Genomic DNA, 18,546 nt, shown 5'->3' with positions numbered 1-18,546 from the left:
AACTCCAGAAAAATAAATGACCCAATCAAAAAATGGGCCAAAGATCTAAATAGACATTTCTCCAAAGAAGACATACAGATGGCTAACAAACACATGAAAAGATGCTCAACATCACTCATTATCAGAGAAATGCAAATCAAAACCACTATGAGATACCATTTCACACCAGTCAGAATGGCTGCGATCCAAAAGTCTACAAATAATAAATGCTGGAGAGGGTGTGGAGAAAAGGGAACCCTCTTACACTGTTGGTGGGAATGCAAACTAGTACAGCCACTGTGGAGAACAGTGTGGAGATTCCTTAAAAAACTGGAAATAGAACTGCCTTATGATCCAGCAATCCCACTGCTGGGCATACACACTGAGGAAACCAGGGGGGAAAGAGACACGTGTACCCCAATGTTCATCGCAGCACTGTTTAGAATAGCCAGGACATGGAAGCAACCTAGATGTCCATCAGCAGATGAATGGATAAGAAAGCTGTGGTACATATACACAATGGAGTATTACTCAGCCATTAAAAAGAATACATTTGAATCAGTTCTAGTGAGGTGGATGAAACTGGAGCCTATTATACAGAGTGAAGTAAGCCAGAAGGACAAACACCAATACAGTATACTGACGCATATATATGGAATTTAGAAAGATGGTGGCGATAACCCTGTATGCGAGACAGCAAAAGAGACACTGATGTATAGAACAGTCTTTTGGACTCTGTGGGAGAGGGAGAGGGTGGCAAGATTTGGGAGAATGGCATTGAAAAAAAAAAAAAAGTTTCAAAGATACCATATGAATTTGGAGCTGAACATTAACTCTCTGCAAACTTCCTCAAACTCTTGCTTGCTTTTTGGACCACTTACATTTTCAATATTCTAATGCATCTTTGGTAATGTACATTTCTTATCTTACCAAAATTTTCCATTTCAGGTATAGTTCTTTGTCATTTTTAATCTCCTATGGATATGTAATGTTTTCAGTTATCATTTCATATTTTCTTTACCTAGTTTTACCAGTTAGATTTATTGGGATGGGAATGGCATTGTAATTTACTTTTTAAAATTTATTTTATGGATGTATAGACGACAGAGGATGAGATGGCTGGATGGCATCACTGACTCGATGGAAGTGAGTCTGAGTGAACTCCGGGAGTTGCTGATGGACAGGGAGGCCTGGTGTGCTGCGATTCATGGGGTCGCCAAGAGTCGGACATGACTGAGCGACTGGACTGAACTGAACTGAGTTGATTTACAATGTAGTGTTAATTTCTGCTGTACAGCAAGGTTTTCCATTCTTTTCATATCCTTTTCCATTATAGTTTATTATAGAATGTTGAATATAGCTCCCTGTGCTATACAGTAGCACCCGGTGGTTTATCCATTCTATTTATAATAGCTTGCATCTAGAAGTCCCAAAGCCCCACTCCATCCCTTCCCCATTCACTTCCCCCTTGGGAATCACAAGTCTGTTCTCTGTCTCTGAGCCAGTTTCTGTTTTGTAGATAACTTCACTTGTGTCATATTTTAGATTCTACATACAAGTGATATCATGTGATGAATGTCTTTCTCTTTCTGACTTACTTCACTTAGTATGAGAAGTCCATCAAGGTGGCTGAAAATGACATTATTTCATTCTTTTTATGGTAGAGTAGTAGTATATATATGTACAACATCTTCTTTATCCATTCATCTGTCAGTGGACATTTAGGTTGTTTCCATGTCTTAGCTATTGTAAATAGTGCTCCTGTGAACACAGGGTACATGTATATTTTACAATTATAGTTTTTTTCTGAATATATATTGGCAATACCATTTACTTTTATTGTTTTTTACAAAGCACTAACTTTGAGATCTGCAAATCAATTTTTCTCTTTGCTTTGTTTAACTTACAGTTTTTATTATGTATACCTTACTGCTTTTTATGACTTTATTTTATTAATTTCAGAACCTCTTTTAAGAAGGGGGTCAGCTAACTCGCTTTCTTATTTTAAACTTTTAACAAAGATTAAGGCCATGAATTTAAGTTTGAATGCCAGCTTACTTACACTGCATATGTTTCTGTATTAACTTTTCATTGATACTTAATTCACTTGTTAATTACATTAATACTTAATTCACATTGATAATCAAACAAACACTGAAGTTTTACTATTTACCAGTCAAGGCTATGGTTTTTCCAGTGGTCATGTATGGATGCGAGAGTTGGACTATGAAGAAAGCTGAGCAACGAATAATTGATGCTTTTGAACTGTGGTGTTGGAGAAGACTCCTGAGAGTCCCTTGGACAGCAAGGAGATCCAACCAGTCCATTCTGAAGAAGATCAGTCCTGGGTGTTCTTTGGAGGGAATGATGCTAAAGCTGAAGCTCCAGTACTTGGCCACCTCATGCGAAGAGTTGACTCATTGGAAAAGACTCTGATGCTGGGAGGGATTGGGGGCAGGAGGAGAAGGGGATGACAGAGGATGAGATGGCTGGATGGCATCACCGACTTGATGGACATGAGTCTGAGTGAACTCTGGGAGTTGGTGATGGACAGGGAGGCCTGGCGTGCTGCAATTCATGGGGTCGCAGAGAGTTGGACATGGACTGAGCAACTGAACTGAACTGAACTGAGCACTGTTATGAACACCTAGGACACAGCAATGATGAAAACAGAAATTCTCAAATCCTTATGGCACTTGCAGTTAAGAGAAATAAAAAATATAAAAACAAAAGTATGTAGTATGTTACTGATGACAGTGTTAAAGATAGAAATAAAGTGGGGATAAAAAGATAAAACAGAGTACAATTTTTCACTGTTTGCAAAGGGAAGGTCTTTGGGAGGTGAAACAGCTAGAAATAAATGAAGGAGCCAAACTTGAGCAGATGTGTGGGGGAGAAGGGGTTGGAGGAGCTGCTACATGTACAGGGGGAGCAGGTGATGGAGAAGCAGCATGTGTACAGGGGGAGGAAGGTGCAAATGCAGAGGGAATCACAGTATGAAGGCATCAGCATGGCAGTCTGGAAGTTCTGAGGAAAATCACAAAGTCCATGAGCAGCGAGAGTGGAAGGAGGGCCAGGAGGACAGACAGCAGGAGACGTGGGTGAGAATGGAGCAGGCAGAGGTGAAACGCTCAGTTAGAAATGGCCTATGGCCACTCTGAGGACTTCTGATTGTGAACTGTGCTCTGACTTCTGTTTTCACTCTGATTGCTCTTCTGGAAATCCATAGACTGAAGTAGGAGCTGGGGAAGCAGGATGACTAGTTAGGAGGTCTTCTGATCATCTCCATCAGAGGTGCAGCTCTGGAGGCAGAGCTGGTGGAAACCTCAGAAGGGCTCTGAGAAGCCGTGGAGCTGTGGTTCACCCTGATAGGAAGGTGGCGCGGGAGGTCTGGAGTGAGGGTGTGGGAGCAGGTCAGGACTTCGGGGTCTTCCCTCATCCTATACTTCATTTACTCAAGGAGTAATTTAGGGGGGTATTCTTTCATTTCCAAGTGGATTAGAAGATGATTAATTGGCTTATTTATGTTGAATAGATTTCTTAAAACTATAAGTTTTAGTAATATTAGTAGCAGCAACCACTGCCATTCACTCTGAGGTCTCAGGCACTGTGCTAAAGCACGGTGCTGCATCATCTCACAGGCAATCACCCTAGACAGTCGCCTAAGAGCTCAGCCTCACAGTTCAGATGCTGGAGGCTTTGCAGAATGGAGTCACTTCCCAGATGTGCCACAGGCACAGGTTAGAAACGGCCCCCAGAATGTCGTAGTCCAGACACCAAGGTCTGTTGCTTCTGTTCTTGCAGACTTATTCAGATTTTATTTGTTGTGGACAATTTGATAAATTCTTTTGAATACTCCATTCACTTTTGTATTTTGAGCAGATTAATAATAATGCATTGACATTTGACAGTTTCCATCATACTTCCCTATTTCTTGAGTTTTTGTTTTACATACTTTGACGTTATTCAATATATGATGACTCAAGTTATATCCTCATTATCCAAAGTTATTTTTATCAGTATTAAAAAGATGTTCATTTTCATATATATGTTAGGACAATCATGGATTATTTCTTGGAAGATACACAAAAGACTGGTCATACTGGTCAGTCCAAGGAGGGGAGCAGGAAGGCCTGACCCTTTGCGTTTTCTCTTGCAAGGATCATCGATCACAAAGATGCCCTTCTTTTACTGCTTCGTTGGGAGGAGGGGAAGAAGGGAATTGAAAGCTGTCTCTGTATTAGGTACCTGGTCTTTCAGGCTGACCTGTCAGTGTTTGTAGATTATATAGCTGAAATTCTGCCAACACAAAGATGAACACTGGGGTCCTCACATCCCACAAAAAAAGGCAAACACAGCTTATCTTCACAACTGAAGCAGCCCTGTGTGTGTTTCAGCTTTGATTTGGAGGGTAAAAAACTGTCAAAACATACTTCCTACTGTTTCCATTCTCCTTCCTTTTGCATCATTTAATCAGGCCACTACCATCACTTGCCTAGAGAATCCTAAGGACAGAGGAGCCTGGTGGGCTACAGTCCGTAGGGTTGCAAAGAGTCGGACACGACTGAAGTGACTTAGCATGCACACACGCACCATGACTGCAGGTTGACCGATTTAGTACAGGATTGGGGCACCAGCACAGTCAGAAAACCATCAACAAACTCACTAATGGAAAGGAAAGAAAGTATCTCCCAGTGGGAATACTCCATCTACTTCTAAGTATCTTAAAAATCAGTACCAGTCATATGAAAGGAAACCACTGTTGAGGACAGTTAACACTGCTAAACCATATTAACATCACAGATGTCATTACCAACTGTTCTCTCCGGTCTCCACACCTGTGTCATCACACAAGGGACCACTCTGTAACAGAGGGCCCACCCTCGTCCCTAAATACAGCTTCATGCTTGTCCTGCCACAGTTCCACAGCCCTCATCTTGACTATCAATTTGAGTGCCACATAATATGCCATAAAGAAAAGAGACCGTAACACCATCATCTTTTTCTTTGTGGCCCCAAACGCTCTCCCCACATTCAGTCTCAAGAGTACAAGTTCAGGCCCTGCTCTGATCACCCTGAAATCCAGCCCTACTCTCCTCCAGGCCCATAGTTCTGCTGTAGCCAAGGTTTTACATTCTTCCCACTGTTGTAAATGTTCTCCAGTTTTATTGAAGTATTAATGACATATAACATTGCATGGCATAATGATTTGGTAATCATGTACATTGTGATTACCACAAATGAGTTATCACCCATCACCTCATAGTTAGACATTTTTTTCCTTTATGATAAGAACTTTTAAGATCTACTCTCTTACCAGCTTTCAAATATAGAGTTCCGCATGGCCACTAGGCTGTGTATGACACTGTCAGTCAGCCAGTGTTTTCTGAATGAACAAAGTCCACCTTTCCTCAATACCCAGAAGGGCATATCCAGGACCCTGCCAGGGGCGTGGGAGGCAGGAGGCTAAGCCTCTTAGGGAGCTCTAACTATCTCCAGTCACACTCTGGCCACCTCTGGACATAAGACAATAACTGGGACCGCTTTTCTTTATGCAACTTCATTTTGCAGACAAGGCACAGAGGCTCAGAAGAGACAGTGCCTAGCCTAGGCCCAACAGACCTCAGTCCTTCTGGCGCCCCATCCAGCTGCCTCTCCCTGGTCCCCAGACCAGCTTCGCTGCACGCCTCTGCTCTCTATGCTGGCAAAGGCCCTAGTGAGCTGATGCAGGCCTCTGCCTTTGACCAACAGCTTCAACCTGTGTTTCTTGGTTTCTGGGTGGTCTCGAAGCCCCACCTCGTCACCTCAGCTTTCATACCTAGTTAGGCAGTTTCCTTCCCCCCAGTCCTGTTCCAACACGCAGCAGTCCACAGAACCACGGAGCGGCCAGGCCCACCCCAGCTGTGAGCATCTTGATCATGTGCAGGTCTCTGCTCTTCTGTACTCAGCCTTGTTGGGCTGGGGAGCTGGTCCTGCCAAAACGCTAGCATGTGCCCCTCTGCACGCAGGACATGAGTGCGCCCTCCTGCAGCCCTCCAGGGCAAGAGTGCTGGTTCTTTAAAAGTTGCCTTTTGAACACAACTCTTCAGGCAGAGTTGTTGTGGTGTTGCTGTGGTATTGCTGTGGTGTTGGAGAAGACTCTTGAGAGTCTCTTGGCCTGCATGGAGATCCAACCAGTCCATCCTAAAGGAAATCAGTCCTGAATATTCATTGGAAGGATTGATACTGAAGCTGAAACGCCAATACTTTAGCCACCTGATGCAAAGAACTGACTCGTTGGAAAAGACTCTGATGCTGGGAAAGATTGAAGGCAGGAGGAGAAGGGGATGACAGAGGATGAGATGGTTGGATGGCATCACCAACTTGATGGACATGAGTTTGAGTAAGCTCAAGGAGTTGGTGACGGACAGGGAGGCCTGGCATGCTGTAGTCCATGGGGTTGCAAAGAGTCAGACACAACTGAGTGACTGAACTGACTGAACTGACTTACGGCAGAAATTCTCTGGAAGATAATCCCTGGGTATTCCCAAGCCTTTCTCAGTAAGTGAGACGATTAGAGAAGACAATTGACAAATTCAAAGAGGTCCTCAAGACCCATGGATTCCTATGCTGAGCCCAATAGAATTGACTGTTTATTCTTTAAAAAAAAAAAAAAAAAGAAGAAAACTTGCCTTTTCTTCTTCATGAATAAGCACAACCCACCAGAATCCGCTTCCCCTCCCCTAGATCAGCAGCAGAGGGAAAACAGAGCACCTGGCAGATGGGCAGATGTGCCCCGTGCTCCCTTTGCTGATCCCATCTCCCTCCACACCCTCCAGGCTCCTCCAGGGCCTGAGCGCCTACCTCGCGCAGTCAGCGCACCCATCAGCGCAAGGCTGCCTTCCCAGTCTGGCCCCACAGCCTGCCCTTACCACCTCCCACCCCACCAAAGCGCACAGCTGAACCCCACCCATGGGAAGAGGTGAGTCTTCAGGCCCCATTAGAGAAACTAACAGATCCTATTTTTTCATCATTATCACTGATTGTAAAAAATCAAAGTAAATTCTTCCCAAACACCCCGCTATTAACTAAGGACACAGCCCTGGATCTGGTGGTGAAAGTATGGGAACTGTATACTTCCATGGAACAAAACGAGCCTTCCTATGATGATCTGGTACATTTGGGACTGAACTTTTCATACTGTACGCGTGGAGGGGGATGGTAGATCCCTGCAGACTCCCACACCAGCACCTCCCAGCAGAAGGTGAGGATACTTCCACAGGCCCCACAGGTGGCTGCATTATGAGATGGCAGTGGAGGAGAATTAACAGCCCCCATTTCTCTGAAGGCCCCAAACTGCAGGGTAGAATCGGGCCAAACTGAACTACCAGAGAAGTGGGAGACACTCTGCTGGACCTTGATCGTGACCCCCAGTCTCCCCAGGGAGAGTCAGGATTGTTGATGTGGTGTCTCTGCTGCATTAGACGCCTACGTCCGCCTTGCCTACAAAAGCAGCAGCCCTTGATGCCGAAGTTACGGGACTGACTAGAGCCACCTGGACTCTGTGGCTCAGAGGTCTCAGTGGGCAGACATGTGAAATTCTGGCAGCAAAGGAAGGTACAGGACCCTTGCTGGCTGCTCCTCAGTCTCCAGCCCTCCTGCCTTACTTCCACTTAAATATACTTACAAACTCTTAGGTTCCTTCCATCCATACAACAGATTGTGCTTCCCATTTACTTGGCTTGCCAGCATCCTGAACTTTCTCTACATACCTCTCATCACAGTCAGTGACTTTACAGTTACTTGTGCAATGACACAGTGTTCCACATATGGTTGTGAGAAGCCTACAGAGCACAGCGGGGTGAGTGAGGGCTGGAACCCAGGCTGCAGTCTGTGTCCCAGGCACCTGCAGCACCTGAGCAAGCGGGAAGTAAATATGGATTGACTGAGGCTCCAAGTGTGGCCATGGAAAATCTTTGCCCCAGGCTGACCGTTCACTCAGCTGGCAGATGTAAATCACCTTGGTGCCTGAGGCGTGAGTCCTGGCACTCAGGGCTCAGCCCAGTGGGGAGCCCAAAGTATACATAGAGATTAGAACTCACCATGATACAGGAAACCCTAAGGACTCCAACAAAAAATATTAGAGATAACAAATACAGTAAAGTGGCAGGGTACAAAATCAATACACAAGCATCATTGTTGTTTCTATACACTAACAATGAGCTAGCAGAAAGAGAAACTAAGAAAACAATCCCATTACAACAGAAAGAATACAATACCTTGGAATAAATTTAACCAAGGAGGTAAAAGGCCTATGTAAGACACTGATGAAAGAAATTGAAGATAACACAAAGAAACTGAAAGATATCCCATACTCATGGATTAGAAGAATTAACACTGTTAAAATGTCCATATTACCTAAAGCAATCCACAGATTCAATGCAATCACTATTAGAATCCTGATGACTTGGAAGCAACGTAGATGTCCATCAGCAGATGAATGGATAAGAAAGCTGTGGTACATATACACAGTGGAGTATTACTCAGCCAATTAAAAAGAATACATTTGAATCAGTTCTGATGAGGTGGATGAAACTGGAGCCTATTATACAGAATGAAGTAAGCCAGAAAGAAAAACACCAATACAGTATACTAACACATATATATGGAATTTAGAAAGATGGTAACAATAACCGTGTATATGAGACAGCAAAAGAGACACTGATGTACAGAACAGTCTTTTGGACTCTGTGGGAGAGGGAGAGGGTGGGATGATTTGGGAGAATGGCATTGAAATATGTATAATATCATATATGGAACGAGTCGCCAGTCCAGGTTCAATGCAGGGGCTGGTGCACTGGGACGACCCAGAGGGATGGTAAGGGGAGGGAGGAGGGAGGAGGGTTCAGGATGGGGAACACATGTATACCTGTGGCGGATTCATTTTGATATTTGGCAAAACCAATACAATATTGTAAAGTTTAAAAATAAAATAAAATTTAAAAATAAATTTAAAAAAAGAACAAAAAATTCTAAAATTTATATGAAACCCAAAGACCCCAAATAGCCAAAGCAATCCTGACAAAAAAAGGAAAAAAAGCTAGAGGTGTATCACATGCCCCCTGATTTCAAATGATACTACAAAGCTATAAGAATCAAAAGAGCATGGTACTAGCAGAAAAACACACACAGAGATCAATGGAATGGAATTAAGAGCTCAGAGATAAACTCACACAGACATAAACAATTAATTTACAAAAAAGAGATGAAAAACATGCAGTGAAGAAAGGATAGTCTCTTCAACAAATGGAGTTGGGAAAACTGAACAGCCACATGCAAAAGAATCACACTAGACTACTATCATATACCGCACACAAAAATTTACTCAAATGGATTAAAGACTTGATTGTAAGACCTGAAAACATAAAATTTCTAGAAGAAAATATGGACAGTAAGCTCTTTGTCACCAGTCTTAGCACTATCTTTTTGGACATGTCTCCTCAGGCAAGGGAAACCAAAGCAAAGACACACAAACACACGGTGAAGGAAACCACTGTCAAACAAAAAGGCAACCTTCTGAATGGGAGAAAATATTTGCAAATCATATATCTGATAAGGGTTAATATTCAGGATACAAAGAATTCTTACAACTCAACAACAAAAACCCAAACAACCTGATTAAAAATAGGCAGAGGATCTGAATAGACATTTTCCCAAAGAAGGTATCTAGATGGCCAACAGGGACATGAAAAGGAGCTCAACACCACTGACCACCAAGGAATGCAAATAAAACCATAATGAGCTATCACCTCACACCTGTCAGAGTGGCTATTGCCAAAGATAAGAAATAACAAGTGTCTACACTTGTTGACAAGGATGTGGAAAAAAGAGAAGCCCATGCACTATCTTAAGCAGGAGAATAACATGACTTATGTGCTTCTTTTGTCCCCAGAGAACTTTCTAGTGGCAACATGGAAGACAGAGAAGAACTGGCAGAGACTAGTGACTGGAAAATTTTTAGTAGGCATTGCTCAGGGGTGAGGTAAGAGTCTGAATGAAGGAAGACTTGTAGGGTCGATGACATTTTTATTATAGGGGGACTGAGGACTCCAGTCAGAAAGACATGCGGACTACAATGCAGAAAAGAGGTGGGGCCGAGGAGAGAGGGTGACAGAGGCTGCAGGGCCTCCGTGTTTGGAAACACTGAAAGGCTGAGGACATTCAGTGGGAGCTGTGTGCCCTAGACCAGCCCAGGCCTGACACCACAGGCCAAGCACACAGAGCACCTTGCGTCTCTGGCCATATGGGACACTCAAAATCCATGTTATGAAGGTGGAAGGAAAAGGAAATTCATTAGTCTTTTACCCACTTCTCTGCTCTATTCTCTGCTTCTTGAAAAAAGAAATCAAAGCACTCAAAAGTCAGACTAATCTTGATAAACTTTAGGTTTGGCCTCTCATTTTAAGTGAAACTTTTCACTTTGCCATACGTTGGAGCAGATCTGAAGCTACACAAACATTTCCAAATAGGAAAGAATAAAAATCCACTTATGCATGAAAAATGGTACTAACCTTGAGAGAAAGTTTAAGGTACAACAACCTCTGAACTGTTGTGAAAAATACATATTCAGATTTTTAGTAACATTTTAAACAATAATAAAGGTGATTTTTTAAAAAATCCCAGAGAGTATCTGGTGGAATAAAACTATAAAAGAACAGATCAGCAAATGACCATCCCCATATCTTTGTCTAAAGCACAGAGAGAGAGAGCTCTTGTCACACTCAGTCTCCAACTTCTTTTTCCTTTGAGGTTTGATCGACATACAAAAAGGTGAACATATTTAATGTCTACAACTTGATGACTTTAGAGATAAAAATACACTGTGAAGCCATCACCACAATATATGCCATAAACCTATGGATACCATGAGGGGAAGTGGGATGTGGGGTGGATTGGGAGACTGGGATTGCCACCGCTATGCATGGAACAGATACTAGTGAATAGTACAGGAACTCTACAGGATGCTCTGCGGTCACCTAGATGGAAAGGAAATCCAGAAGGGAGAGGATATGTGTATACATATGGCTGATTCACTTTGTTGTAAAACAGAAACAAGGCTGTCAAGCGACCATCCTTCAATGGGGGAAAAAAGATCTCCACTTTTAGCAAATCTGTGAGTATATGATAGTGTCATTAACTACAGGCCTCACTCTGGGCAGCAGACCTTATGACTGATGTTATAGGGCTGAAATTCTGTAAAAACCCAAGCAGAACTTGCTCCTAGACCTCTGACTCCCTCTACAGTGTATGAGGAATAGAGAAACCCTGCCCCTCACCCTCAAGGCACCAGGGAAGCCATGCAACCCCCAGCCCACCACACGGCGAAAGACAGGAGCTCCAGGAGCATGACCTCCCCAGGCCTGCAGAGCCCCACAAACCCCTCCTGAAATGGAATGTCAAGACAAGGAACGGGGCCTGTGTCCCCAGGGAAACTGGAATTCACCCACTACAGTATGTCTGAGTTTAGATAGTTAGAGCAGTGTTTTATAAGAATTAAGAAACCACAAATTCTTTTTGACATTGGGGCACCACTCTGGGTAATGTTCCATAAATAGGCCAAATGTAACTTGTGGAAAATGTCTATAGCAGCACAATTAACAGGTACTCGTGATACTACTAATAAATGCACAGTACATGCTTACTGAGTGAAGGAATAAAAAGCAAAACAAAGAAAACAAATGATCAGTAATGACAGACTACTTTTCACTTTCCTGCATTGGAGAAGGAAATGGCAACCCACTCCAGTGTTCTTGCCTGGAGAATCCCAGGGACGGCAGAGCCTGGTGGGCTGCCGTCTATGGGGTCGCACAGAGTCAGACACGACTGAAGTGACTTAGCAGCAGCAACATGATTAATGGGCTTCCCTGGTGGCTCAGACAGTAAAGAATCTGCCTGCAATGCAGGAGACCCAGGTTTGATTCCTGGGTAAGGAAGATCCCCTGGAGAAGGGCATAGAAATCGACTCCAATATTCCTGCCTGGAGAATTCCATGGTCAGTGGAGTCTGGTGGGCTACAGTCCATGGGGTTTGCAGAGTCAGACATGACTGAGCAACTAACACACACACACACAACATGATTAATATTTAGTCCAGAAGTATTAAGAATGGCAAGAATATTACACTTTCTACATAAAAATATGTGAAATAATTTTTTAGAAAAAAGAGAAAATAATGTGCATATATGAACCACATATGCATGTCTGTGTGTATGCTCAGTCGTGTCTGACTTTGTGACCCCAAGGACTGTACCCCATGAGGCTCCTCTGTCCATGGGATTCTCCAGGCAAGAATACTGGAGTGGGCTGCTATTCCCTCCTCCAGGGGACCTTCCCAACCCAGGGATCTAGCTGGTATCAACTGTGTCTCTTGTATTGCAGGCAGATTCTTTACCACTGAAACCTGGGAAGCCCCCATGAACTGCATAAATGTGTATCAAAGATGCACCAATAATAAGGTAAAAATATGAGGTGATAGACATATAATACAACAGACAATGAATTTCTTATTAGCACAAATGCATCAGAACTTAAATGAATAAATGTGGCCTGAATTTTTCTTCCAGCATAGTCCATGGCGGTGCTTTTATCAAATGCTTACAGAGGACATGTAAACTGGAAGGAGGACAGACAAGGGCAGAGGGCTTGGCTGACCTGGAGTGGGGTTTTGGGGCTGCCTGGTGTAGGACACGTTGAATGCCGGCTCCTCAATCAACGGTGGTGGGTACATGCGCCTCCGGATGAAGAAGCCAGCTCCACAGCAGAAAAGCACACCCATCATCAGGAGGAACCTGGGCGAGAGCACAGGGTGAGGCCTGGGCAGACGGCAGGGCTCCCCTGGCTGGTTCTACCCAACCGCTCTCCCCGGGAATGGTCCCAGTGGAGGAACCAGGGAGACACCTGGCATCAGAGCTCTGGGGGCCCCTGGATGGAGGCGACTAGCATGGAGAAGCTCTCAAAGTGAACATTTTGCCTCAAAAGCTCCAAATGGCCATTGACCTCAAAGGGTTGGTACAGTTCTTCCCTGTCCATGGCCCTGACTTCAACCCAACATTTAGTCAAAACAGAAGATACCTTTTCAATCCTGCTTGAAGACTACTGCTGGTTCTCACTGTCCTCCCCACCCCCTGCCACCCCGCCCCGCCCCCCTGCAGTTTTCTTTTCTGTTAAAGCAAGAAGAGGAAGCATGGGATCCTTTCTAACAGTTTTCTCTCCATTATTATATGAACATCTATAAAATTTTTTAAAAGTGCCCTTTCTAGAGCACATCTTAATTTTAGAGAAACTATAGGAATAGAGAAAATACAATTCATTTTAAAAGCTGTTTTTAAATCTCTAGGTTCTAAGTATAGCTGGACCTTTTATTGTGACCCCACAGTCTAATGGACAAGAGCTGACTCCTTGAAGGATCGGATGTTTGTTGAAATCATCTGAGGATTCTCAGTGACTACTGGATCACTAGCATTCAATAAAAAATGAACGAATGGCACTTCCCATCTCACTTCAGCATTCACCTAGTTTTTCTAGCAACAGGGGAAATCATTTGAAGCAGGACCAAGTTGACTGTTTCACACAGCCATAGCTGAGAAACTTGTCCATCTCTAAACTGATATGATGATGGGGACTCACAGAACCTGTCAGAACCTCAAACAACACACACATTCTTGTGAAGGATGCACACACAGCCGAGCTGGCCATGTCATGGTCAAAGGCACCTGTCCACACATGAATGCAATTTAAGGAAAGAGTAGACAATAAAGCCTTTGAGAATATAAACATGATATTAAGAGTTAATCAATAAGTATTGACCAGATACCTTGGAACGTTGAGAAGGAACAAAGATCAGGGGCACCAGACAGGAAATGATTCAGAAGAGGACTGAAATCGTGGTTTTCTAATCTTTCATATAATTCATTATTAATTCAACAAAATTTCTGAAGCATCTGCCAGGCTCCCAGCACCAATCTTTGCATTATAAGGAGTAAGACAGGTGGGGCCTCACCTTCACTGAACTTGAGTTGTCATAGGGGAGGAGGACAGTAAACAACAAAGTAACAAAATTACTTATTTACAACTCTGATAGTGCCAAGAAAGAAGAGGAAGGGTGCATCATAGGTTGGGGAGAAGAATGCATATAACAGCCGTGTTCATCATTTCAAGGGTGCAATTCAGTGCAACAAGAGGTTTAAAGAGGGTATCTGCCAGACTAAGGGAGATCACAAAAGCTTCTTTTCCTTCAAAGCAACATCTGAGCTGAATTCTGAATGATGGAAAGAGACAAATTGAAGAGAAGTGAAGATGTTTCTGGGTAGAAAGGAATTGCATAGGTGCGCCAACAGGAAAAGTTGGGTGGGCGAGAGGCCTGAGGAGGACAGCTATGAGCTGCAGATGGGGAAGGGGTTAGAGGGGTGCAGTCCTGGGGAGCAGGAAAAATCCAAATAGTGCAAAACAAAGCCCCCACTCCCAAGTCAGAAGCTGGAATCTAAGATGGACAACTTCGTCTGGACTCCATGATAGTCCTACATTCAACCCTGGGTCCAACTGTAAATATCTGAGCAGAAATGCAAGGCACACAGAGGTGACTGTGCATAAGGTTTTACACCCCTGCTCACTCCCAAAGGTCCAGGCTCCCGGTGTTGGACATGCAGAAGCCATGAGAGATTTTGGTCTCTTCCATGAGATAACCCAAAATGATAGTTTTGGCTTATTTGTCAAACGGAAAGGGCTTCCCTGATGGCTCAGTTCGTAAAGAATCTGCCTGCAGTGCAGGAGACCTTGGTTCATTTCAAATGGAATACACGTTTTTCTGGACAAATATAAGCGATATGCACCTCACAGTGTGGACTGCTGGAGAGCAAATAGGTGCAAGCAAGTAAGAGCACAGTCACGGGGTAGGAGGCCCACTCCTGGCTCCTGGGGCAGTCATCATCACACTTGTTCCATATTGAAACAGCAGTCTGAGAAGAGAGGGGCAGGGGAATGAGTTTCTGGTAACAAAGAGGAAAGGGGGGGTCAAGGTAAGAAAAGCAATTCTCGAAGTTCTCTTTCATTGCTGAGCAGGTATGGGGAGCATTCCTGGGATTAAGAGAGGAAGTTTGTGTCTTTTTATCATTAAAAGTAATCTGGCTTCTTCAGTTTGTTTTTTAGTCTCTTCCTGCCTTCCTCCCCAGCAGTTTTCAGGTCTCAGGCAGCAGCAGAGCCTCCCTGGGCCCGCATCCCCCAACTCTGCAGGAGCCCCACAGCAGGCAGCACTTACCTGCCAGACTGCACTGTGTTGCAGTGTGCTTTTCAACTCTACAGCTTTCCAAATCCTGGGGCCTACATTAGACTACCCTAGGTAAGGATTACTTAAGATATTAGAGCTGACTTCCAAAAGCATTCTCTGCCAAAACCTCTGTGCTATGCTAAGGAACCCCAAATCCTCCAAAGTCAAGGGGAGCCAGGTTGGAGAACAGCCCTCCACTCGCTCCATGCCCAGATCCCTCCTCCCAACCTCCTACCTCTCCCCCCAAACTTCCCCCCAACACCAGCTCCCCACCATCCCTCTCTCACCAGGTCCATTCTTAGGGCCCTGGCCCTAAAATGTGCAGATCCGTTTGCCAGGAGGGCCCTCTTCTCTGAGACCCAGACAGAAGCCATGAGCTTTCCCCAACTTTTCTGTCATCAGAAGTTGCATGCTTTGTTTCCAGAACACTGGCTTAAAATTCTCCATGTGTTTAGACATCTGTTCTAGGAACCCAGCTGCCATAGGGCCTCTCCACAGGACCCTGGTACATAACAGACACATTACCGAGAGAAGGAACATATGGAGTGAAAACCAAGCGCCCTCAAACTTCAGCTGGGACTTGCATCTCAGGGTGTTCTCTGGCTGTCTCCCTGGTTTTGTTGTTGTTCATTCGCTCAATCGTGTCCCTGTAGGTTGCAGCACGACAGGCCTCCCTGTCCTGAAGGAAATAGTGAACTACCTCCCAGACTTTGCTCAAACTCATGTCCATTGAATCGGTGATGCCATCCATCCATCTCATCCCTTGTCATCCTCTTCTCCTCCTGCCCTCAATCCTTCCCAGCTTTAGGGTCTTTTCCAGCGAGTTGGAGCTTCAGCCTCAGCATCAGTCCTTCCAATGAATGTTCAGGGTTGATTTCCTTTATGATTGACTGTTTTGATCTCCTTGCAGTCCAAGGGACTCTCAAGAGTCTTCTCCAGCACCACTGTTCGAAAGCATCAGTTCTTCAGCACTCAGCCTTCTTTATGGTTCAACTCTCACTTCTGTACATGACTACTGGAAAGACCATAGCTTTGATTATATGGACCTTTGTTGGTGAAGTGATGTCTCTGCTCTTTAATACACTGTCTAGGTTTGTCACAGCTTTTCTTCCAAGGAGCAAGCATCTTTTAATTTGATAGCTGCAGTCACCGTCTGCAGTGATTTTGGAGCCAAGAAAATAAAGTATGTCACTGTTTCCATTGTTTCCCCATCTATTTGCCACGAAGTGATAGGACCAGATGCCAGATGCCTTTGTTTTTTGAATGCTGAGTTTCAAGCCAGCATTTCCCCTGGTTTAGAAGCTGGTATCAGAATCTCAACCCAAAGAACTAGACCAAACCTCCTGGTATCTGGCATCCCGAGCGTGGAGACATGCCTTCCTTCCACGGCGCTCATGAGATGCCTCTGTATAGGGGCCCATTGGCTTGCTGAGGTGCCCTGACCCTGACAAGGGACACTGGCAAACAGCTCGGAAGCACCAGCTGCCAGTTCAGAGGACGCTTCCAGGAAAGGTCAACAGAAGCTGCTCTGGCAGCCAGGCCTGCAGAGTTCTCCTGGACTCTCAACTTTTCCTTCTTTCTAATCACATAAGACCTAGACTTTGACAAGTTTTCTCCTCTTGGCAGCATTTTCACAGCTTCATCATCATTCTCTGGTGCTTCAGGCCAATGTGAAGCACTGCTGATCCCTTACGGGACCCTTAGCCACAAGTTCTGAGGGAACACGTGGGTGACGCCCGGCAAAGCTCTGAAATGCCAGAGGTGTTTACATTCCAAAAGTCTCAGGCTAAAAGATTTTTTCTTCTACTATATTTTGAGGTGCTAGCAGCCAGAAGGTGGGGAGAAGCCAGTGACAGCCTGGCACCATTCAGGGCCCCACATGACAGCTGAGTCCAGCCCCCAAATGGCCAAGGCCTGGCCACAAGGCAGTGATGGTCAAATGAAGAGGCTCTCCCATTACAGAAAGCGGCATGTGGAGTCCCCGATGGTGCTGGTTTCCCTAATCAAATATTAGGAACAGTTATCAGGAGGCCAATAGAAAAATCTCACAAAAAAGCCAAGTGGCTCCTGCCACGGGGTCAGGAAAGGCCTGTCTTCAGACATTCCTTATGTCTAAAGGCATTCCTTACAGGCATCCTCTGAGGACAGCAACTCACAGGAGGTTCCTCTCCTTACTGGAAACTCTGCACCCATCCTTCCAGGACTCTGTCAGCTTTACTCCCTCATTCCCTCCTGAGCTACAATCTTACAGATGCCGGATGGCTCTTTCAAGTTCCTCCAGTGGATCTGGAAGATGGGCAAGGATGTAGGCTGTCTTGAAAGTTAGGATTCAGCTGACACAACATAAATATGGAAGATTTCCAGGCAGCAAAAACTCTACAGCAAGATCTGCCGATTCTCCAATTAAGACAGGCAGCCTCAATCCATTTCAGACATTGGTGGAAGAGCTGCTGAAGGCTGAAGCTGCTGTACAGTCCAGCTTCCCAAAGAATAACTCTTCTTTCCCAGCCACAAGCCTGAGGAAACAGGGATGAGCTTTCTGCAAACTCTGGGAGCAGAAGCACTTGATACAAAGCCAGCCCAAACTTATCTGCTTGCTTGATAGGCCACCTGGAGACCACGACCTCAGGTGGAGGTGATGTCACCCTGGCTGAGACTGACTGGGCAGAGCCCTGGGGAAGGGGGGAGCATCTGAGACCTGGAAGAGTCATGACCTACCAAAAGTACCACAGCCTCTGTATGGAGAGGGCCCGCACACAGCACCTGGAGCCACAGCAGTCCTCGTAAGGGCGGCATCTGTGGGAGAGAGGGCACAGGCTGTCAGCTTCCTGCAGAAGAAGGGCTGGACCAATTGGGAGGTCCAGGCAGATTTCAGTGTGAAGGTCAGAACTGCCACCACTGCATTTTATGAAACTAGCAGAGCTGTGGTGGCCCAAATAGTAGGCGCTGAGAGGGACAGTGTCATTCAAAGCATCTGTTTGCTACACATCCCGGTGGGCAGAATCACAGTGGTTTCCTTCTGGGGAGGCCCTATAACTGGATGAGCAAAGACCTGCATGAAACCAGAGGGGAGCATCAGCACCGTGCAGATGCTGGGCAGTGCTGACCAAGTCAGAAGTTGGGGATCTGCATCAACAAGGCCAGAGAGCTGAAGTGCAGAGGTCATGAAGCTGGACAAGTTCTGTGCTTTAGTCCTGGTCTTACCACTTACCGGCTGCAAGACTGCTAGCAAGTTACTCAACATCTATGAGCCTGTTTCCCCATAAG

The 18,546-nt window shown here is 45.0% G+C and overlaps 1 protein-coding gene across 2 annotated transcripts in view; it reads right to left on the bottom strand.

Moving 5' to 3' along the window:
• Nucleotides 1-18,546, bottom strand: part of VOPP1 (VOPP1 WW domain binding protein) — a 180,184-nt gene that overhangs the window by 23,694 nt on the left and 137,944 nt on the right. Inside the window, 2 exon segments of one of the 2 annotated variants that reach the window (NM_001076972.1) lie at nt 12,669-12,805; nt 17,998-18,075. In NM_001076972.1, coding sequence (NP_001070440.1) covers nt 12,669-12,805; nt 17,998-18,075 — 215 coding nt within the window. 2 annotated transcript variants of the gene reach the window in all.

This window comes from Bos taurus, chromosome 22 (genome assembly GCF_002263795.3).
Source record: "Bos taurus isolate L1 Dominette 01449 registration number 42190680 breed Hereford chromosome 22, ARS-UCD2.0, whole genome shotgun sequence".
NCBI lineage: Eukaryota > Metazoa > Chordata > Mammalia > Artiodactyla > Bovidae > Bos > Bos taurus.
Note: the sequence above shows the minus strand (reverse complement) of the source record. Positions and strands in the feature narration are given on the sequence as shown.